The sequence below is a fragment of the Panulirus ornatus genome, chromosome 34 (genome assembly GCF_036320965.1).
Source record: "Panulirus ornatus isolate Po-2019 chromosome 34, ASM3632096v1, whole genome shotgun sequence".
Lineage (NCBI taxonomy): Eukaryota > Metazoa > Arthropoda > Malacostraca > Decapoda > Palinuridae > Panulirus > Panulirus ornatus.
Genome location: NC_092257.1, coordinates 3,726,560 through 3,750,314, shown reverse-complemented (window position 1 = coordinate 3,750,314; position 23,755 = coordinate 3,726,560). Strand labels below are relative to the sequence as shown.

Genomic DNA, 23,755 nt, shown 5'->3' with positions numbered 1-23,755 from the left:
CCTTCTCTACTTCACTCGACTCTTTCAACTAGAATCGTCCATGAAATGTAAACGACCCCGCAGGAGGCATTTAAAGTCTACGCACGCCAGACATTTAAAAAGTCTGAGGTGTTTAGAGGCCAGGATAGGCAGAGATGTTTAGAAGCCAACGTGTCCATTCCCTATAAATGCCGCATAGATATCTTGGGAGCATTTGAAACTTGCGTCTCGGGCATTTAATGTTTCGCCGTAAAAACATTTAAAACCCCCACACTCATAAGTGAATCAGACATACAAACTCTAAACAAATATCAAAGAGATCTTTCATATACGTATTTTTTACTTATACTTACATGAAAAATATGATTTTACATTTATCATTTGAAAGGTGGCATCATTTGTCATTTCTCATAAGAAATATTCAGTCAAAGTCTCTAGAAGGATAATGAAATAAAATTTGATACATTTTTTTCATTATTACACACAAAACTAACATCCCAAATTGAAGAAATCTGTTGGTTGAACATGAGACGTGAAAAGTACAAAATTTGAAAAGTATATATATATATATATATATATATATATATATATATATATATATATATATATATATATATATATATATATATATATATATATATATATATATATATATATATATATATATATATACTCTGAAATAAGTAGCAAGCCTTAGAATCTTGAAAAATGTGAAAAAGTATCATGTACTGTGAAAGAAAACCTTTTGATTCAGGTAAAGTTAGGAACAGGGTAAAAAGTTGTAGTAAGCAGTAGACAGGTGTCAGGTCTCTATCCACTCATCCCGTGCTGCACTCCTGTCATTCCTCTTTTCCTCTCATGAAAGGAGGTAGAATCGAGACTCATTTCCCCCATGAAGTGGTGTAGAACACTCCCTCACTCCTCTACAGAGAGGCGTGCGGGTTCTTGGTTTTGGTGTGCTGTTGTGGTCAGAGATGTTGGCAGAGTTTGGTTACAAGTGTGGGCAGAGGTGTAAACACACACATGTTACAAATATGGTCAGATGCTGTTGGGAGAATTAGGTTTAAAAAGTGTTGGCACACGTAAGTCACAGTTGTTGTCAGGGCTCTGGCAACATAGGGAATCAAGAATTGCAATGTGGAGGCAGATCCATTCAGTGTAGGTGTCAGCGAACTGCCACAGTGGCACTAATGATGGCAGTGTCGAGTGCAGGACAGACGGTAACGCAGTTGCAGTGGCTTGTGGTACTGATCAAAGGGTACTTGTGCTTCAAATGCATTCCCTCAAAGTGCATTCATCGTACCGCCACAGGGAAACATATCACGAGCTAAACCTGCACCCAATCTGAAACAGACGGGAAGGAAGCATTTGATATCATAATGAAATTTCAAATACGTTTTAAAGATATAACTTCAGCCAAGGAACTACAAACCAGCAGAACTAATATAATGTGCAAAACCAGTAGTAATATAACATGAACATAATAGTTATTACAGTACAGTGATTACTTTACAGCAGTGACTGATGAAGGCAGTGAATTAGCTTTTGGCTATCATTATGATTATTGCTACTATCATTTTCATATCTTATCGGTAGTGGTAGTAGTAGTAGTAGTCGTAGTGATAACAGTAGCAGTGGTGGTAGTAGCAGTAGTAATGATAGCAGCAGTAGTAACAGGAGTAATATCAATCATAGTACTAGTAGTAGCAACTGTAATAACAGTGCAGTAGTAGCAGCAGTAGCAGCAGTAGTAGTAGCAGCAGTAGTAGTAGCAGTAGTAGTAGTGGTAGTAGCAGTAGTAGTGATATCAGTAGTAGTAGCGATGGTAGTGGTAGTGGTCGTATCATCAGCAGTCACGCTAATCTCTTCCGTGATATCCAGGGACTAGCGACCCTCTGTGCTGTTTCCCATAGTTTCTGTGTTCAAGTCATCCACACGAGGACTGGCCGTTATGATAACTCCTTTTTTCCACAAACAGCAAAGCTGTGGAGTCCTCTTCCTTCTTTTTGTCTCTTCCATTTCTAATAACTTTTCCTCATTAAAGAGTCAGATCTATAGGTACATGAGAAGCTCAGCTATCTCCCTTTCTGTTTATATCTCTTTTTCGTGTCCTGTATTTTTCCTTTCACTCGAGAGGTCAAGTGCAGCAGCCTAGTTTTGTCTTCCATCTCACGCAGCTTTTATCAACTTCATCATTCTAACAAACCCAACCACCGCTCCTTCACAAAATGGTCCCTGGGCCGATAACCCCCAGGACCTATGATTTTCAGGGACGCCTGTAGATACAAGGCTGCGTTCCACTCAGGGGCAGGTTTGACATCTTCTCATGAGGTAGTCTGTATTTCCAAATGAACATACTTTCGCAAACAGCTTCGAGAGGTACCCAGTGATCTGTTTCCCTCTAGCATCTCATTGTCTTCCCCTACGATTAAGCTTGGGGGTTGAAGGGGAGGACCTACAAGGTCTAAGGGCTTACGAGGGTTTGGTCCTAGAAGGGAGAGGGCTTATGAAGCCTTAGTCCTTAGTAGGAAGTCTGGGGCTTGCGAGAGCCGAGGTTTAGGAGGAAAGCTTTGTCCTCTCTAGAGCTGGGGCCCTAAAGAGTGCTTGGGCCTATAGTCAGCGTCTGTAACGGGAAAGTCTTACCATCGGTGCCGTGGTGTAAACAAGAAAGGTACTGAGGGGAGGGGGTTTATATATATGGCACCCAGCAACAGCATTTGTGACCCTCACAGCCATTTCCAATCCCTTCTTCGTGCGCGGAACATTTGCCTTTGCAAACTCCACCCTTCTTGATACATCTTCTCTTCTCCCAATAGGCTGTTCGGAAGTCAACATGATTCAGAGATGTAGAGACGAAAGCAGTCCTATTTTTGAGTTAGAAACGTTTAAGGCCTTACATGGACAACAGTTCCACAGTAGCCAACGTACGCCTCGCCAAAAGAACTTTTCATGGTAATTCCGTGAGTTGAAGTATGAGTATCCACCTCCCCGCTCCCACCCTCTCCCCCACTCAGACGCAGGTTACCTGACTTTACTCGAGTCAGACAGGATAGGCAAATACCACACAGTCCACAAACCATCCATGCCTTTCGTTCGGAAGTCCTTCCATTCTACATCACGCTATCTCGTGAAAGAGGACGACCCGGTTCTCTTCGAGCTGTTGATGCGAGGGTGAAGCAAAACCGGAGGGACAATGTCCTCGACTCGACTCCCTCCTATGACTGACTTTCCATAACCTGTTCCCACCGTCATTTCAAGACCACGAGTGCACCGTCAGCTCCCTCCAAAAAAGGGTAAAGCCAAGTTTAAATGTACGAAACACATTAGAGGAAGACATTACCTAGTGTGTACCATATAGTAATCATGCACCCATTGAAGAGAAAGAAGATAAAAAGACACAGAAAGGTATATATTTTGGGTGAGAATTTATTTTCTGGACTGAAGAAACTGATCAAGCTACTGTCACCTCACTCTTAACATATGGCTTTGATCCGAGTGAATCGAGGACAGACATTCAGTGCGGGAAAACCTACGAGTTTTGAGACCAGGAGGGCAAGGAGAGGGAACGGGATGATGTTGAGAGAATTCTCAATGGTTTAATTGGTGAAAAATAAAAAAAGAAAATTACGATCCTTTACGGAAAGAAAAGAGTGGTTAGGCTGTGAGAAAACACTAGTCATCTTTAGCCATGTAACACTTTTAGACTTGAATACTGTCAGATGTTATGGAACCCTTGTGACCTCACATACTGTCGTCTTGTACCAAGAGAACTTCGAAACCATAAATACTACCGTCCACGTGATTTCTAGACTATTCTTACCCACGCGTCTTCTGATCACTCCACAAAACAAGCCTAGTCATGTATAAACCACTCTTCCGCCACCTTTCATAGTTTTTCGTTTCGCTCAACACTTGCAGATTTTGCCTTTCCCACAGCCCGCTGGGAGTTCGTCATGGTTACAACACCATCCTTTGCCTTGTCTGACAGTTCCCAAGACCATTCCGGTGCGGAATCTACAACATTGCTTGATCTAAGATCTTTTTTCAACATCCTAAACAGATTTACGTAACAGGAATTGCGAAAGTTGGAATGCATGTCTGAAAACAAGAGAGAATTTAGTAGTTGATTATTTCTTTCACTTTTCTGCAGCAGTCGACCCTGCGATGGCAAAATGATGCCCGATTCAAGGCTATGTCAAACGAAAGATTAAAAAGCTATGACCATTATAAAGACAAAATACAAAAGATTGAAAAAGTTTTAGAAGGGCAAAAGGAAAAACAAAAATAAATCTCTACAGATATCATGAAGACCAATGGTCGTGCGTGTCGCGAATACATGTCATAGGGGCTAGAACACACTATACATCGCGCAATAACAGTACCCGACATGGTACCATTAGATTAGAAAGATGGAAGTTCAGTACGAGAAAGAGAGCGAGTGCTGAGGTGAAGGTTGAAAGTAAAGTGAGTCAAATATATGAAAGAAAATCGTCATATTAAGATTGAACAGTTTTAAAGGTTTAAAAATGGTAGTGATTAAGAAGAGAAGATGGGTAATTATTGAACGATGAATGGGTATCCTGTGGCATGTAACACTTTTAGACTTAATTACTGTTACCTGGTAACAGTGATTCACGAATCACAAAAGAGCTTACTTACTCTCGTCTGGTACCTGCGAAGTGTGATCTAATCCTTCTGTATTGCTAGCCAGTAGTTTTCTAGACCAACCATACTATTACCCTAGAGTTTTCAAGACCAACCATACTGCTAGGCAAGTGAATTATCGATCGTTTTCCTCCTACCTTGAGATTTTCGACGTGCGCAGCATTTGCAGTTTTTCCCTCTACCGCAGCTCTCTGGGAGTTCGTCTTCATTTTTAGAACACCACTCTTTGCATCTTCCACCATTCTCCAACACCATTCCGGGTTGGTGCATTCTGAAGCATTTAAGTACACGTTCTAACTTAAAATAATATCTATAGTGCTTATTAAGTGACGATAGATGTTTTACGCATCTTAGTTGTATTTACGTATCAGGAATTATGAGAGTTGGAATACATATCTGGGATCAAGAGAGAGTCTTTCGGTCACATATTCATTCATTATTCCACAGCAACCGACGCTGCACTGGTAAAATGATGCCTTAATCTTGTCATTGTCGAACGAGATATCAAATTATCAGCATTATCAAAGGAAGAAACATAACAGGGTGGACACAGTTTAAGAAGAGGGAAAGGGAAAAGAAAGAAGAAACTGTATAGCTAGTGAATACGAGAAATTAAGGAGACATAATAAAGGCCAAACCACGTATGGCTTGTCTCCAGACTAAACCAAGGGATGAAACGGCCAATCGTGGGTCGAGGATCTACGTCATAATGGCTGGAACACACTATATATCACGTAATAACAGTACCCGACATGGTACCATTAGATTAGAAAGACGGAAGTTCAGTACGAGAAAGAGAGCGAGTGCTGAGGTGAAGGTTGAAAGTAAAGTGAGTCAAATATATGAAAGAAAATCGTCATATTAAGATTGAACAGTTTTAAAGGTTTAAGAATGGTAGTGATTAAGAAGAGATGGGTAATTATTGTACTATTAACGGGTATCCTGTGGCATGTAACACCTTTAGACTTAATTACTGTTACCTGGTAACAGTGATTCACGAATCACAAAAGAGCTTACTTACTCTCGTCTGGTACCTGCGAAGTGTGATCTAATCCTTCTGTATTGCTAGCTAGTAGTTTTCTAGACCAACCATACTATTACCCTAGAGTTTTCAAGACCAACCATACTGCTAGGCAAGTGAATTATCGATCGTTTTCCTCCTACCTTGAGATTTTCGACGTGCGCAGCATTTGCAGTTTTTCCCTCTACCGCAGCTCTCTGGGAGTTCGTCTTCATCTTTAGAACACCACTCTTTGCAGCTTCCACCATTCTCCCAACACCATTCCGGGTTGGTGCATTCTGAAGCATATAAGACACGTTCTTACTTCCGATAATATCTACAGTATTTCTTAATTCACGATAGCTGTTTTACGCATCTTAGTTGTATTTACGTATCAGGAATTATGAGAGTTAGAATACATATCTGGGAACAAGAGAGAGTCTTTCGGTCACTTATTCATTCATTATTCCACAGCAACCGACGCTGCACTGGTAAAATGATGCCGTAATCTTACCATTGTCGAACGAGATATCAAATTATCAGCATTATCAAAGGAAGAAACATAACAGGGTGGAAACAGTTTAAGAAGAGGGAAAGGGGAAAGAAAGAAGAAACTGTATAGCTAGTGAATACGAGAAATTAAGGAGATATGATAAAGGCCAAACCATGTATGGCTTGTCTCCAGACTAAACCAAGGGATGAAACGGCCAATCGTATGTCGAGGATCTACGTCATAATGGCTGGAACACTATATATCACGTAATAACAGTACCCGACATGGTACCATTAGATTAGAAAGATGGAAGTTCAGTACGAGAAAGAGAGCGAGTGCTGAGGTGAAGGTTGAAAGTAAAGTGAGTCATATATATGAAAGAAAATCGTCATATTAAGATTGAACAGTTTTAAAGGTTTAAGAATGGTAGTGATTAAGAAGAGAAGATGGGTAATTATTGAACGATGAATGGGTATCCTGTGGCATGTAACACTTTTAGACTTAATTACTGTTACCTGGTAACAGTGATTCACGAATCACAAAAGAGCTTACTTACTCTCGTCTGGTACCTGCGAAGTGTGATCTAATCCTTCTGTATTGCTAGCCAGTAGTTTTCTAGACCAACCATACTATTACCCTAGAGTTTTCAAGACCAACCATACTGCTAGGCAAGTGAATTATCGATCGTTTTCCTCCTACCTTGAGATTTTCGACGTGCGCAGCATTTGCAGTTTTTCCCTTTACCGCAGCTCTCTGGGAGTTCGTCTTCATCTTTAGAACACCACTCTTTGCAGCTTCCACCATTCTCCCAACACCATTCCGGGTTGGTGCATTCTGAAGCATTTAAGTACACGTTCTAACTTCAAATAATATCTATAGTGCTTATTAAGTGACGATAGATGTTTTACGCATCTTAGTTGTATTTACGTATCAGGAATTAGGAGAGTTAGAATACATATCTGGGAACAAGAGAGAGTCTTTCGGTCACTTATTCATTCATTATTCCACAGCAACCGACGCTGCACTGGTAAAATGATGCCGTAATCTTACCATTGTCGAACGAGATATCAAATTATCAGCATTATCAAAGGAAGAAACATAACAGGGTGGAAACAGTTTAAGAAGAGGGAAAGGGGAAAGAAAGAAGAAATGTATAGCTAGTGAATACGAGAAATTAAGGAGATATGATAAAGGCCAAACCATGTATGGCTTGTCTCCAGACTAAACCAAGGGATGAAACGGCCAATCGTGTGTCGAGGATCTCCGTCATAATGGCTGGAACACACTATACATCACGTAATAACAGTACCCGACATGGTACCATTAGATTAGAAAGAGGGAAGTTCAGTACGAGAAAGAGAGCGAGTGCTGAGGTGAAGGTTGAAAGGAAAATGAGTTAGATATATGAAAAAAAAAAATCGTCACATTAAGATTGAACAGTTTTAAAGGCTTAAGAATGGTAGTTATTAAGAAGAGAAGATGGGTAATTATTGTACGATTAACGGGTATCTTGTGGCATGTAACACTTTTAGACTAAATTAGTGTTACCTGGTAACAGTGATTCACGAATCACAGAAGACCTTACTTGCTCTCGTCTGGTACTTGCTAAGTGCTATCAAAAATTTCTATATTGGAGCAAGTAGCTTTCTAGACCAACAATACTATTACCCTAGAGTTTTCTAGACCAACCATACTGCTAGGCAAGTGTCTTATCGATCGATATCCTCCTACCTTTAGATCTTCGACGTGCGCAGCATTTGCATTTTCTTCCTTTACCACAGCTCTCTGGGAGTTCGTCTTCATTTTTAGAACACCACTCTTTGCAGCTTCCACCATTCTTCCAACACCATTCCGGGTTGGTGCATTCTGAAGCATTTAAGTACACGTTCTAACTTCAAATAATATCTATAGTGCTTATTAAGTGACGATAGATGTTTTACGCATCTTAGTTGTATTTACGTATCAGGAATTATGAGAGTTAGAATACATATCTGGGATCAAGAGAGAGTCTTTCGGTCACTTATTCATTCATTATTCCACAGCAGCCGACGCTGCACTGGTAAAATGATGCCGTAATCTTACCATTGTCGAACGAGATATCAAATTATCAGCATTATCAAAGGAAGAAACATAACAGGGTGGAAACAGTTTAAGAAGAGGAAAGGGGAAAAGAAAGAAGAAATGTATAGCTAGTGAATACGAGAAATTAAGGAGACACAATAAAGGCCAAACCATGTATGGCTTGTCTCCAGACTAAACCAAGGGATGAAACGGCCAATCGTGTGTCGAGGATCTACGTCATAATGGCTGGAACACTATATATCACGTAATAACAGTACCCGACATGGTACCATTAGATTAGAAAGAGGGAAGTTCAGTACGAGAAAGAGAGCGAGTGCTGAGGTGAAGGTTGAAAGGAAAATGAGTTAAATGTACGAAAAAAAATCGTCATATTAAGATTGAACAGTTTTAAAGGCTTAAGAAAGGTAGTGATTAAGAAGAGAAGATGGGTAATTATTGTACGATTAACGGGTATCTTGTGGCATGTAACACTTTTAGACTAAATTAGTGTTACCTGGTAACAGTGATTCACGAATCACAGAAGACCTTACTTGCTCTCGTCTGGTACTTGCTAAGTGCTATCAAAAATTTCTATATTGGAGCAAGTAGCTTTCTAGACCAACAATACTATTACCCTAGAGTTTTCTAGACCAACCATACTGCTAGGCAAGTGTCTTATTGATCGATATCCTCCTACCTTGAGATCTTCGACGTGCGCAGCATTTGCAATTTCTTCCTTTACCACAGCCCTCTGGGAGTTCGTCTTCACGTTTAGAACACCACTCTTTGCATCTTCCACCATTCTCCCAACACCATTCCGGGTTGGTGCATTCTGAAGCATTTAAGTACACGTTCTAACTTCAAATAATATCTATAGTACTTATCAAGTGACGATAGATGTTTTACGCATCTTAGTTACATTTACGTATCAGGAATTATGAGAGTTAGAATACATATCTGGGAACAAGAGAGAGTCTTTCGGTCACATATTCATTCATTATTCCACAGCAACCGACGCTGCACTGGTAAAATGATGCCGTAATCTTACCATTGTCGAACGAGATATCAAATTATCAGCATTATCAAAGAAGAAACATAACAGGGTGGAAACAGTTTAAGAAGAGGGAAAGGGAAAAGAAAGAAGAAATGTATAGCTAGTGAATACGAGAAATTAAGGAGACACAATAAAGGCCAAACCATGTATGGCTTGTCTCCAGACTAAACCAAGGGATGAAACGGCCAATCGTGGGTCGAGGATCTACGTCATAATGGCTGGAACACACTATATATCACGTAATAACAGTACCCGACATGGTACCATTAGATTAGAATGAGGGAAGTTCAGTATGAGAAAGAGCAAGTGCTGCGGTGAAGGTTGAAAGTAAATTGAGTCAAATCTATGAAAGAAAATCGTAATGATTAATAATAAAGAAAATGGTAGTGATTATGGAGAGAAGATGGATGGGCAGTTGTACGAATAATGGATATCCTGTGGCAAATAACACTTTTAGATCTAATTACTGTTACCTGGTAACAGTAATTCACGAAACACAAACGAACTTGCTTACTGTCGTCTGGTACTTGCTAAGCGCGATTAAAACCTTCTACATTGCCAGCCAGTAGCTTTCTTGACCAACCATACTGCTAAGCAGGTGTCTTATTGAGCGATTTTTTCCTACCTTGAGATTTTTGAGGTGCACAGCACTTGCAGTTCTTGCTTCCTCCACAACCCTCTGGGATTTCTTCTTCTCTGAATGAACACTTATCCTTGCAAGTGCCACCACTCTTCCAGCACCAGTCTGATGTGGTGCATTCTGAAACATTCAAGTATAGGATCTTAGTTCCAGTAATATATATCAAGATAATCTTTCTGTGGGCAAATGAAATGCCATTGTCAAATGAATATCCTAATCATAGACACCTTATCTATGCTACTTATTCTAATTTCTTGTTCCAAGAACTTACGGACTTCCTGGATTTCACAGAAAACTGGCCAAGGCCGACGTGTGGGACCACATGGTTAAGAAGTGTTCTTATGTATGTTTGTCTGTGTGACATGAGCGCATGACAGACAAGTGTCTGATGTATGTTTCTTTGCGTGAGGAGAGTGCATGAAGGTGCTAATGTTCTTCGCTATGAATGTTACGTCTTAGTCATGATGGCTCCTGTGACATATTCAATCTGTGTTTGCTCTTAGAGAGATAGATGAAGTTCATAAAGAAGAGGAGAAAGTGTCGTTCTTACATGCCTGGGGAGTGCAGTTTCGGATGGGTGTATGTCTGGTGGGATAGAATTCAGGACTGGGCTTGGAGCGCTCTTTTCTATTACTTGGTGAGTCATTAATGTGTGGATGGCGCTAAGAAAATGTCACCTTGGTTGGTGCATGGTGGATCTGTAAGTAAAGATTGCTCCTTGGGGATTGGTCGTTGATTATAATATGTAGCTTGGGTGAGAGGGGTCAGGGAATGTTGCAGGGAACTGGATAGCAAGCATTATGAAGTAAGACTGTACAGGAAGTATTATTGTTTTATTGTGGAGATGCTAATTGTTTTGGGGTAATTTTCTTGAGGGACTTATTTAGCGAGGGTTGCAGTTTTCTTTCTTTTTTTCTTCTTTTTTTTTTGACAAGGCGGATGATCAGGTGGGTGAGGCATGGTTCAAGCTGAAGTGGATGCATTGTTTGTACAGGATGCAAAGGGATATTTTTTCCTGTCCAAAACTGGTGCCAGTAGCTGTTCTAAGGTAACCGCAAAGCCATATATTCTTGAAATTCCATTAATTTACATATCAAGAACGATTATGAAGATAGTTCATATATCTAACAATAGGAGAGGCATTATTGATTAAGTACTATCCGTTGCTGTATAATCCATGCAACTATACGCATGCAACTGATGTGTATCACTTGAAACCATACTTATATCCTCCTACCCACAAAGTGCCTTTTTTTTACTCTTCTGTCTTAATATGGAGCATTGGCAACCACGCACACTATCTTCCGTTGCTTCAATTCTGCTTTACGTCATCCACACGACCGAAGAAGTCATTTTTTTTTTTTAAACAGATCCAAGATCGTCCACACTAGAGGCCAAACTACTCTTTAGATCAGTCATTCTACCAGCTAAGTATATTACACACGACAGTGTGAGCCAGACCAAGCTTCATAATCGGCTGATGATGTGCAATGGTTCCACTTACTTTCATTTCTTTCCCTGATGCAGCATTTGCAACCTTTGCCTTTGCATTCACCTACAAGCTCTTTCTCGTCCTCCCCGCACCAGCTCTTGCAAGAACCGCGGCTTTCCCAACACCAGTCGGTCATTTCACACCCTGCAACACAGTCGAGAATAGTTTTAGAAGTATAGTCAACAATATCTACACATGGTTTTATTCCACGAAAGATCTTTTTTTTCTAATAGCCTCCAGAGCAAAAATTCCGAAAGATTATTCCCTTTTTTTTTACCTTTCAGTATTTCATTTTGGTCACAGGGTAATGATAAATTCACTGCACTCAGTACATAGTGATGGATACAAAGGAATATGAAATAAACATATATTATGAGTCTATATACTCTCATCAAAATACCCTTCTGCTCTCTCTCTCTCTCTCTCTCTCTCTCTCTCTCTCTCTCTCTCTCTCTCTCTCTCTCTCTCTCTCTCTCTCTCTCTCTCTCTCTCTCTCTCTCTCTCTCTCTCTCTCTCTCTCTCTCTCTCTCTCTCTCTCTCTCTCTCTCTCTCTCTCTCTCTCTCTCTATTTCTCAATGTCCACTCACAATCAGTCTCCCTTTTTCAGGCATAGAGAACATTCAAGAAAAAGAAAATAATAATCTTGCAATTTTGCATGGCATTGTGTGCAACATTATGTACCATGAATCATTGTTCTTCTGCCGAGGGGGGGATGGGGCTTCATGCAGGGGTGAAAGGGGGGCTTCTTGCAGGGGTGAAGGGGTGGTGGGGGGGTGAAGAACAGCAGCGCATGCTGTCATGCAAGACTTGCAACTCACCACAACTCTCCTACTTCTACTATGGCAGCAGCCATCAAGCTGATTGCAACGTCACTTACGACTTACCACAGGTTCCATATTGCAAAGGTATTTGGAATATCGCTTACTGTTTTCTGGTATGCAACATGTGCACCCGCTTCCCTTGCAACCGTTCTTCTCCTCCCATTCTCCAAACTTGCATTGCGATCTGCAGATGCCCCCATGTCTACTGCACGATTTCTTAGGACTACACACTGTGGAAAAAGGAGGAAAAGCTTATTAGGAGAACTATATAGACAATGTATTGGGTTTTGGCTTCGGTTTTGTTAGGGAGGCAGGAGACCTGCTCAAGTGTGGCAGGAGACCTGCTCAAGGGAGGCAGGAGACCTGCTCAAGTGAGGTAGGAGACCTGCTCAAGTGAGGTAGGAGACCTGCTCAAGGGAGGCAGGAGACCTGCTCAAGTGAGGTAGGAGACCTACTCAAGGGAGGCAGGAGACCTGCTCAAGTGAGGTAGGAGACCTACTCAAGGGAGGCAGGAGACCTGCTCAAGGGAGGCAGGAGACCTGTGTAATAAACTGACATACAAAAATGAACGATTTATTGAATTTTAGTCGCCAATCTGTATGTGTGTGTGTGTGTGTGTGTGTGTGTGTGTGTGTAAGGGGGGAGAGGAGCTAGTTTGCTGAGAACTTTGTCTGGCAAGCATATTAGAAACCTGAGATCATCAGCTAGGTCACTTATAACATAGCACCACTAACCTTCCCCCGGCACCACAGTACCATTAACCTTCTCCAGCACCACTAACTTTTCCTCAGCAACACAGTACCATTAACCTTCTCCAGCACCACTAACTTTTCCTCAGTAACACAGCTCCTATACCTATCACCTCAGTAACACAGCACCACTATGCTTTTACCTCAGCAACACAGCTCCAATACCTATCACCTCAGTAACACAGCACCACTATGCTTTTACCTCAGCAACACAGCAACGCTACTACTAACCTTCCACAGCAACACAGCACTTGCAGCCCTTCCCATCACAGCCGTTGGATATTTCCTTTTCGTGTTTTAAGCAAGACGACCTGCGGCAGGAGCCTCCCTTCCAAGCACAGATGTCCTTGGGAGCGCAGGCTGGTGGTAGAAGGCAAAACGCTTTAGCACTGGTGGTCCTGGAAATTGAATGATCTCCCGGAGGAGAGAGAGAGAGAGAGAGAGAGAGAGAGAGAGAGAGAGAGAGAGAGAGAGAGAGAGAGAGAGAGAGAGAGAGAGAGAGAGAGAGAGAGAGACAGACAGACAGACAGAACATATTAAGAGATGCTTATTAAATCCGACTCATCTAAACAGACCTAAGAGACTCCCTCCCCAGAGTATACAGATGGCTCACTCATGGTGAGTTCGCCTGGATGGTCGTATATCAAACGCGTCTCGATCACTTTGGAAGCACTTACCCAGCACTTCTTCACTTCTCTATTTGTCCCACGAATTTTGATAACCCACCTGGAAAGGTAGAGTGTCTCTCCTAACAAGAGAGTCTGTCTTTATAAACCTCACTGTGACACAGCTAATCCCCACACTGTGGCACATACAATATTCCCCACCGTGACATTTACACCCATATTCCCCCTTTGTGATATAGATAATTCTGTGGCATACATATTCCGACGCTGTGGCATAGATAATTCCCACTATTTGTGACACAGTTAATCCACAGTGTGGCATGCATAATCCCCAATGTGACATAGACAACCCCAGTGTGACGGACATAACCACTCACTTTGGCATAGATGATCCCCCAGTGTGATACAGATAACTCCCACCCACCCCTGACTTCGGCACAGGATATCACATTGTGGCATAGATCTTTTTGTCGCTCCTTAGTACAAAGTGACAACCTGACCTTTAACCTGACCCTTAAAGTATTAAATAAGAAATTTGGCCACAACACCCAACCATCTGGCCACAGTGGTCAAGAGACGCAGTGGTTCCAGTGGACCCTTGCCGAGCTAGAACACTAACCAGGTTTCTTATCCTAGCTAGAACAAATCTCTGTTTCAAGTAGGGAAGTTGTTGTTACTGACCTTGTGGGGCGCAGCACTTGCAGTTCTTGCCACCAAAGCACGCATGATCTACTTCCATTTCGTGAGATGAACACCAGTCCTTACAAGTACCACCTTGCACTATACACTTCTCGGAGCGAGTACATGCTGAGGGATAGAACGCAGAACATCATAATGGTTTTCAGACTCATTGGTATCTATATTTCATCGTTGATATGTAACGGTTCACCTGTATCACATATGTACTCAGAAAAGTGCATCGGAAAATATTGGAGAAGGAAAGGAGAGAAAGATACTCCAGAAAAATTCGTCTTACACCTCTGTAAAAAAATTTTGAATAAGTAAAGGACATCCACTGTTGACAATGTATGTGGTTCCTTTTGGGACACATATGGGCACACTTATCCCTTGGTGATCCCAAAGACCAAACCCTCTCAGAGCCATTCGTCTGTAGCGCCTAGTGGCCTGAAGATCATCATCATTCACTGAAATCACTTTACTCGCATCATATTTTGAATTACGACAGATCCTTTGCTATCCAAGTAAGGAACACAGTCTATATCTCTGTCTGCTATGATACACCTCTCTATGATCATAAAGAGAAGAGAAAACGGTGTCAAAAAGATACACTTCGACGACTTCTTCCTCAGATGTGTCGTCTGTCCTTGTGGTGTGTCTGTCCGCCGCTGTCCAGGGATATGCATTTTTCATGTTACCATCATGTGCTAGGCACTTGCCAGCCAGCCCCTACGGCCGTTCAGTCTCCCGAAGGAGGCACACTCCTGAAGGAGGCACACTCCTGAAGGAGGCACACTCCTGAAGGAGGTACACTCCTGATGGAGGCACACTCCTGAAGGAGGTACACTCCTGATGGAGGCACACTCCTGAAGGAGGTACACTCCTGAAGGAGGTACACTCCTGATGGAGGCACACTCCTGAAGGAGGCACACTCCTGAAGGAGGTACACTCCTGAAGGAGGTACACTCCTGATGGAGGCACACTCTTGAGGGAGGGACACTCCCGATGGAGGCACACTCCTGAGGGAGGTACGGCCGTTCCTGAAGGAGGAACAGCTCTTCTCAAAAGAGAGACGTCCAGAAGGTACCCTTACTCGCTTGAGATACTATCATTAAACTGTCGCACGCAACACCTTCACACTGTACCGTTACACGCAACACTTTCGCACACTGCGCTGTTTGCACACTAACACTCTCTCACACAACCCACACTCTATCATCTTGATATTGTGTCGTACAATGACAACAGTTCTTCGGTGCTTTCTAGAAGGAATATCTGCAAGAATATAAATATATCTACAGACTTTTCTAGACCCTATCTCGTGCGGTAAGAATTATCACAAGTTGGGATGGTTTACATATTAGTGTTATTGTCAAGAGAAAATGAATTTGAGATTCCCCTGGATTCTCCTCTCTGTAGGCGCACAGACCATGGGGTTGAGATAGCTTACTTTTGGGGAGGCAGCACTTGCAGTCCTTCGAGCCTTTGCAGCCACCACTGACGACTGTGTCATGGGATGAGCACCAAGTCCTGCAGACACCCCCTAAGGACGAACATCCCAGGTCTGTAGTACAACCTGTTGAAAAAAAAGAGAGAGAAAGAATGAATAAAAAGAGACAGTGATAGAGAAAAACAGACAGACAGAAAGAGACAAACATAACCTCTCAATATGACCTTACTGAGACGTTGTTTGGTCCAGAGTATTAAGGTAACAGTAACAAAGTGTTGAGGTAAACTACACCTTGCTTACCTACAGCAGGAAACGCTGGCCCTTGTAGACCAGCAGCGTAACACTATATCATCAAAAGTTGTGACTACTTTGTCACAGATTTTGTCATCTGAGAACATTACCGACTGAGAATAAAATCTCTTTGAAGTGATGATACGAAAGAAAAGTCTCGATTCCTCCCATTTATATGTTTCTATACTACGTCTTCTCTGACAATCGTGACTTCTATTTAAAGTTTCGCAGCTGTAGACGTGCCTCTAAGACCCCACTTCGTCACCGTATTGTCAGATGACATAATTATTTTTCTTTTCCTTCATGACTCGATATCTTGGCCAGACTCAGGTGTCAAGAGATGGGACAGTCTTGCTTGGGTAGCAACAACACACTCGAACGAGTTACATATTTCTAATCCCGACAACGTGAATGGGGTCAAGTGTCGAGACTCCTCCTTAAGGGCACCTTATATCTGAAGGTGGGTAAAACCACCCTTGACACCTTATCTGGGTGTTGAATATCAAAGGCTAGAATGACCAATCTTGGATAGAATACACCCGACGTAGGTATGTGCTATGCTACACACACACTCACACACACACACACACACACACACACACACACACACACACTGTCTGAGGTCAAACGTCATGTGAAAAGGAATAATCACCTTTAGGTTTAGGGACACAGCACCAGCAGTTGGTTGAGCAGCCGCCGTGGAATCCACTCTCGTCCGATGAGCACCATCTCTTGCAAGTGCCTCCCTGGGCGTTACAAGAGTACGTGTTGGAACACCCTGTTAGGAAGAGTGAGGCTCGTGTCAGTCACTGAGCTTCGTTACCTCCGCACCGCCCCGAGTCTTAAAGAAAGTTTTGATCATTATTATTTAGACGTAAAAGAGAGAAAGAAAAAAAAGCTACTTAATCAACTAAGAGGTTTAAAACCGAGATTGCGTGGGTCTATAGTCTTAGAAAGAGAGGGATGCTGCATTCACTGTGGCTGGTATTTTAGTATGACTGACTCTCCCTGTAGTGTGACTTGAGAATGCTCCTGTCTTCGTCACAGTTTAGTGTGACTGAGAGTGATCCACCTCTGGGATCATAGAGTTCAGTATGAGTGAGGTTAGGTTCTTACACTAAAGCCTACAAAATAAAAAACTTAATTTGATGTCAGGAAGCAGGTTGATAGATCAGCTGTTGACTGATCTCGCCACAAAAGCCACTATGCTCAAGGTACTGTATGATATCAATATGCTACACATCTGCTGCGTTTTAAGGCACAGTATGATATCAATATGCTACACATCTGTTGCGTTTTAAGGCACAGTATGATATCAATATGCTACACATTTAAAACGTGGTCGTTAATGGAATAGTGGAAAAAAAATCGAGTAGAATGACGTGGCTTGTGTTCCTAAAGATTAAAAAAAAAAAGGAGGAACTGCGCCATCAATGACGTGTTTGATTACTTTGGTTTTGCCTGATGATAACTGTTCACGCGACAGTGCAACAGAGACGAATGTCGTGTGTCCAAGTAAGCAGATTTTGGCCTCTAGTGTAGTGAATCATGAGACGCTCTTGGTACAAGAAGGACGTACCTTGAGGACAACACGTGCAGGAGGAGCAGCCGATGCCTATTAGCTTCCTGGATCTGTAGTGGCACTTCTGGGCGGATGTGATGCAAATCCCACCGTGGACTTTGCAGCCACCTAGGAGAGTCCGGTAGCACAAGGTTCGCGCCACAGAAGCAGGTCTGTCGCTTTCCTCTGTGTCAATGACATCCTCCTTTGCAGTTCCCTGGGAGAGTGGCACAGACTCGCCCTCCTCAGATTTCCCATCGAGTGTTGATGGAGGCTGATCGCCTTCTTCAGCGCCTTCTACTGGAGTGGGATCCCCAGCGTCCCCAGTTTCAAGGTCCATGTAGACATCCCCTTCCTCATCGAAGAACTACAAGAGAGAGAGAAAAAAATATTATATATATTCACAAGAAAGATAACAAACCCTTTTCGTTACAGCTACAGTCAACTTACATATTAAAAAAAACAGTGTGAAAACGGTGAGTTACACACAATTTTTGTGTACCTAATCATGCCTCAAGTGTTATTCCTGTATGTGTATCAATAAATATATCAAGGCAAGGATCCATTTATGTGGTTTAGTGTCAGATTTGAGCGGCGTCTATGGTCTATAGCTCATCAAACCTGTCCGGAAAAGCTTATACACACACACACACACACACACACACACACACACACACACACACACACACACACACACACACACACAAAACACACACACACACACACACGTTGCTCTGTGCTGCACCACATCAAGTGTGCTGTTGATGAGTTATGGGAGGCAGTGGCAAGCTCCCCTGCTTCGGCATCTCTTTGTTCTCTCTCTCTCTCTCTCTCTCTCTCTCTCTCTCTCTCTCTCTCTCTCTCTCTCTCTCTCTCTCTCTCTCTCTCTCTCTCTCTCTCTCTCTCTCTCTCTCTCTCTCTCTCTCTCTCTCTCTCTCTCTCTCTCTCTCTCTCTAGCATCTATACTCGTGTTCTTCAAAAATAAATTTTTCTCAGATTCTCTCTCCTTCTCACTTCATGAGCTGTATTCTTATCATCCTCACTATCAATGATTGTCTTTCTTCGCCTCATAACGCCATGCTAGGCCTCACCTCTTCCTTCCTCACTGTTTCATCCCCACCTCACCTCACACACACACACACACACACACACACACACACACACACACACACTGGTAACTAGTTACCAGCTACAAGTTAACTAGTTACAATCATGACCTCCCATTTCTGTAGTATCTGTAGCCTCAATTGTGCATGTTCAACCGAATGGCTTCCAATTTCCAATTTGCCCTTATGTAATTATTCACACACACACACACACACACACACACACACACACACACACACACACACACACACACACACACACACACACACACACTCAAACATGCGTTGCATATTCACTTACTTATATTTCCTCGCAACCCTTCAATCGCTTTCATAATTCTGCTCATCTTTATAGCAAGGCAAAGGCTATCTGAATCTATTGTCCACCATAACCCTTGCATCACATCTGCGTACCACATCCCAGTACCAAATCTGTGTACCACACCACAGTGCCACATCTGTGTACCATAACTGCACTACGTTGTATACAACCTCTTCCTACCCACAACTCTTCAACCAGATATTTCCCACACTTAGAGTTATATATACATAGTAGGTACTGAAACACATATTTCTCATAACCTGTTCACATACATATCATCCTAATGGTTTCACAACCTCCACATTACTGTTTCAGGATCTCCTCTGAATATACGAAAGTAATAACCATATACAACTACATATGATGTACACTGTATCATTGGGAGTACAGTCTCGTCAAAGACCTTCTTACTCCTCTAAAGGAGTCTACATTTCCCTACTATTGGGAGGAGTGCATCCATTGGCTACAGGGGCCCTTTATAAAAGTCCCAAGTAACGCCAGGAATGTTTCGTAGAATTGGTCTCTGGGTATCTATGAATGAGTCAACCAACTGGCCACATCTTCTCCAAGCATCAGCAACACATCTCTCAATACTTCATCGCTACCAACATTGTTCTCAGTCTTAGCAGTCATATCAAATGCTGTCAGACATCTCCCGTGTTCTTAATGATGCAGCTGTCTTGTTCCATTAGATCATCCCATCTTCATTCATTGACTTGTCCCATTATGGTTTATTCACTCAATTCATAATCAGTTTCTACAACAACATCAAGAATCTGTTGCAGAATAATGTTCCACATTTTGCATCTATCTTCTTCCTACATTAATGGTAAATTATCTTGCCTAGGTTTCGTGATATACTCGCCAGATTTTGGAAGAATAAACTCTCGAATTGGTGGATCACCTCCCAAAGTTTGATGAATCGCTTTGCCAAATTTTGGAAGAATGCCTTGTCAAAGTTTGGTGGAACACCTCTCTATAGTTTGATGGATTACCCCGCCAAATCTTAGCTGAATACCTTACCATAGTTTGGTGGATTACCCTCCCAAAGTGTGGTGAATTATTTTGTCAATTTTAGGCGGAATAATCTGTCAAAGTTTGGTGGATCACCTTCTCAAGGCCTGGTATATCACTTCGCAAAATATTCGTCGATTATCTCGAAACAGTTTAGGAAACTACTTTGCCAAAGTTTGGTGAATCACATGGCCCAAATTTGGCAAAATACTTCGCTAAAGTTTTTGGGCAAAGTACGTCGCCAAAATATGATAGATACTGAGGCAGACTGTTTGCTGCGAAAGATGAATAAGATGATTATTCATGATCATACGAACCTTATCGTGTTCGGCGTGGACTGCTGAAAGGAGGAGACACGCTAGAAAAACAGAGACCCTCATGTTGCCTCTTCTTCCTCGTCTGCTTGCTGCTGATGGTCCCTGGGTGCTGAAGAGTAATTCCGTCGTTGAGTACTGTGGTGGGAGCTCCTCTTCACCACAGGGGAGGAGGAGGTGGAGGGAGGAGGGGAGATGGGTCGTTCCTGTGGTGGCTGAGCAGGTCTGACTGACTGCTCGTAACGAGGACCTGAGCTCGACTGCACGTCTCATCCGCAGAAATGCGGCCTTTGTATACAATTTGACCTCCCCCCCTCCTCCCCAACCCCCACAAAACCCCCCCCAACCCCAACTCCAGGCCGCCAGATGCAGTCTCTCCCTTCCTCCTCCTCCTCCTCCTCCTACCTCCCCCCTCCCCCCCTTCTAGCCCACTTAGGCGCACATTCACCTGTCTGACGTGTCCTCGCCAACAGGTGTATACAAAGGTGTTTCTGTGCTGTTCCGGGTGGGGTAGTTATTATCTCCCAAAAATATCCCAGACAGTATGTGTGTCTGTGTGTGTGTGTGTGTGTGTGTGTGTGTGTCTGTGTCGGGGTGTGTGTGTGTGTGTGTTTGTCTGTGTCTGTGTGTTTGTCTGTGTCTGTGTTTGAGTGCTCGTTGCTCCGTACGTATCTGGCCAACCCTGGAAGCAACAGGGAGAGGGTAACATTTGATGCATTTGCTGGCTGAGGCGTGACTCACGAGAGGCAAATGTCCTATAACTAGGGCATGTGAACACGTACTAGATGTGAGGACTGGGTCTTCCGCGGACGAATTTCCGAACCGGGTTATGAGTTCTCGCTGGTTTGCAGAACACAAAGCAAAATGCAAAACTTCCTCCATTTCTGAAATAAGCTCACGTACAGAAAACACGTTTCTAAGCTTCTTCTTTCATTTATGCATTCATGATATTTAAGACCGATGAGGTTAAAGTTCAGCTGTATTATGTTCCCACTTAATGTCTGCTGACCAGTCTCTGACCAGAGGCCGAACAGCTGAGTATATGTTTATATATATATATATATATATATATATATATATATATATATATATATATATATATATATATATATATATATATATATATATATATATATATATTTTTTTTTTTTTTTCATACGATTCGCCATTTCCCGCACTTGCGAGGTAGCGCTAAGAACAGAGGACTGGGCCTTAGAGGGAAAATCCTCACCTGGCCCCCTTCTCTGTTCCTTCTTTTGGAAAATTAAAAAAAAAAAAAAAAACGAGAGGGGAGGATTTCCAGCCACCCGCTCCCTCCCCATTTAGTCGCCTTCTACGACACGCAGGGAATACGTGGGAAGTATTCTTTCTCCCCTATCCCCAGGGATAATATATATATATATATATATATATATATATATATATATATATATATATACATATATACATAATTCTGATTAGATATTCCCCATGATCCCTTCCACGATGCTCCTGCAACTTAAAAGCTTCGCTACAATCCAAAGAAGAGGCAGGATGAATCCTTTGGAGTTAGAACATCCCCTCCAGTTTCATCAGCCTTCAGAACTTTGCTGAGCCAGATCTAATTCCTTGCTTGATCCCTTCTCTCCGTAGACGCCCTCATACATAGACTCTAACACTGCAAACCATTTTGGAAGCTCTTGTCAAATGCTCTTTCACCTACTGTCTTCGGCGTTCCCCCCGTTCTGTCCCTCAAGATGAACAGCCATGTCAACTTTCCTCCACCCTTATACTTTCCCAGAGATCTGGACCTCATCAGTGATTCCTTTGTGTTCGCTGACACTAACCTCGTACCCGATCTCTGGCCTCGAATGCTCACCTCACCCAAGCGAGGCAATACAGGTGGTGCTCTCTATTTTCAGTCTGTTGTACATGAAAATGTGATTGCATGCGCATGGCTGTGTGTGTGTGTGTGTGTGTGTGTGTGTGTGTGTGTGTGTGTGTGTGTCTGTGTGTGTTTGTGTGTGTGTTTCATACCACTATTTGTACTCTGTTTGATAAGATTCCCGACCATATCTAACACTATTTCTGTTACTCAATTCTAATCTTAGAACCTTACCAGTCTGACTGATTTAAAACTGATCACACTTATTATAGGGAATATTGTACACACATCCTTCTTGAACAGTTGTGGAATTTCTGATAAGACTCTCTCTGACAGTATCATATCACTGAAGCCTATGTTAATATCAAGGGATTTTAACAAAGATGAAAATATTTAGCAACTTCAAATTCATGTATAAGAACGTAATCCTGTTTACAATTCACTGCTGCGTCCCCATCTTGAATTTGAGACCAATTTTGGTTACCTTACCTGAGAAGAGACGTGAATAGAAAGGAGAAAGTACAACAGCGAGATACCAAGATGATTCCTGGATTGAAAAATAAATCTTGTGTGAGCTGACCACACGACTTAGATATATCTAGCTTAAAAGAGAGAAGGTTCGACGTTGAATATGAACAGGTATTCAAAGTATTCAAAGACTATGATAATCTTGCTCCAAGAAGTCTAGAGTTCTCTGATTGCAATGACAGTAGTGGCTACAAACTCGGAGGCAAACGTTTTGCTTCGAATGTAGACTTGAGAAATAACCAGCTTATTTTTTTTTCTCCTACCTAACACAGCTTTTGACTACTTGCTTGACCTTCCCCGACCTTCAGCTAATTCCAGAACATCAGTATAGGGAGTAGTTCATTTATTTCATGGAAGAGTTTCAGTTTGTATAATGGATCCATTTGTTATTCAGGACTATCTATAAGCTTCCCTGAATCTGTATGTGGGTCCAGCTGATGCTCCTTGCTGACGCTCCTCACCGTCTATAAATATATATATATATATATATATATATATATATATATATATATATATATATATATATATATATATATATATATATATATATATATATATATATATATATATATATATATATATATATATGATACTAGAGAATAATAGATTTCAATGACCAATGACCATTTTGAATCTCAAACTGAAAGGCATCGACAACAGTATATTTACTAAAGCTGTTCGCCAGTGACTAGACTGTGAATATGACATACATAAATATGATCATAATTCCAACCCATAAAAATGCAGTGTAGCAGGTTGGTCGCCAAACCAGGTTAGTCATAGTTACGGAAGCCCAGAGAGAAAACACATGAGGTAATCAATTTACTGCATCAGGCCAGAAATAGAAGCGTAAAATCTACTGGAGTTTCGGATTCGCTTCGTGCTCAGCTCACGGGCAGTGTTAATTGGGGTTCAACAGTTTGGTAGAGTACAACTCAAAGGTTTCAACAGCTCCATGAAAATATGAGTCCGTCATTTGTATTGTCGTATGTATGAGAGTTTGAATGTAATTGAACGTAATTCCACCGATTATCTCTGACTTCATCT

The 23,755-nt window shown here is 42.0% G+C and overlaps 1 protein-coding gene across 5 annotated transcripts; it reads right to left on the bottom strand.

Moving 5' to 3' along the window:
* Positions 1-444: 444 nt before the first annotated feature.
* Positions 445-20,581, bottom strand: LOC139759785 (uncharacterized). 5 transcript variants are annotated; one of them, XM_071682241.1, is made up of 15 exons: positions 20,320-20,581; positions 17,579-17,927; positions 16,652-16,777; positions 15,709-15,834; positions 14,262-14,387; positions 13,186-13,314; positions 12,310-12,435; positions 11,397-11,528; positions 9,878-10,012; positions 8,896-9,030; positions 7,869-8,003; positions 6,837-6,971; positions 5,809-5,943; positions 4,782-4,915; positions 446-1,323 (listed from the first exon to the last, which is right to left on the bottom strand). In XM_071682241.1, the coding sequence occupies exons 1-15, from the start codon at positions 20,380-20,382 to the stop codon at positions 1,300-1,302; spliced, it is 2,010 nt and encodes a 669-aa protein (XP_071538342.1). In that variant the 5' UTR covers positions 20,383-20,581; the 3' UTR covers positions 446-1,299. The 5 variants fall into 5 exon arrangements, with proteins under 5 accessions (XP_071538345.1, XP_071538342.1, XP_071538343.1 ...); XM_071682244.1 differs by lacking the exon at positions 4,782-4,915 and having other exon boundaries at positions 445-1,323; XM_071682242.1 differs by lacking the exon at positions 7,869-8,003.
* Positions 20,582-23,755: the final 3,174 nt, after the last annotated feature.

Coding starts and splice junctions, on each gene's coding strand:
- LOC139759785 (XM_071682241.1), bottom strand. CDS start 20,382: ATGAGGGTCTCTGTTTTTCTAGCGTGTCTCCTCCTTTCAGCAGTCCAC. Junction 15,835..16,651: donor CTGTGTCCCTAAACCTAAAG/GTGATTATTCCT, acceptor TTTTTTCAACAG/GTTGTACTACAGACCTGGGA. Junction 14,388..15,708: donor CAAGTGCTGCCTCCCCAAAA/GTAAGCTATCTC, acceptor TCTATCCCTCAG/CATGTACTCGCTCCGAGAAG.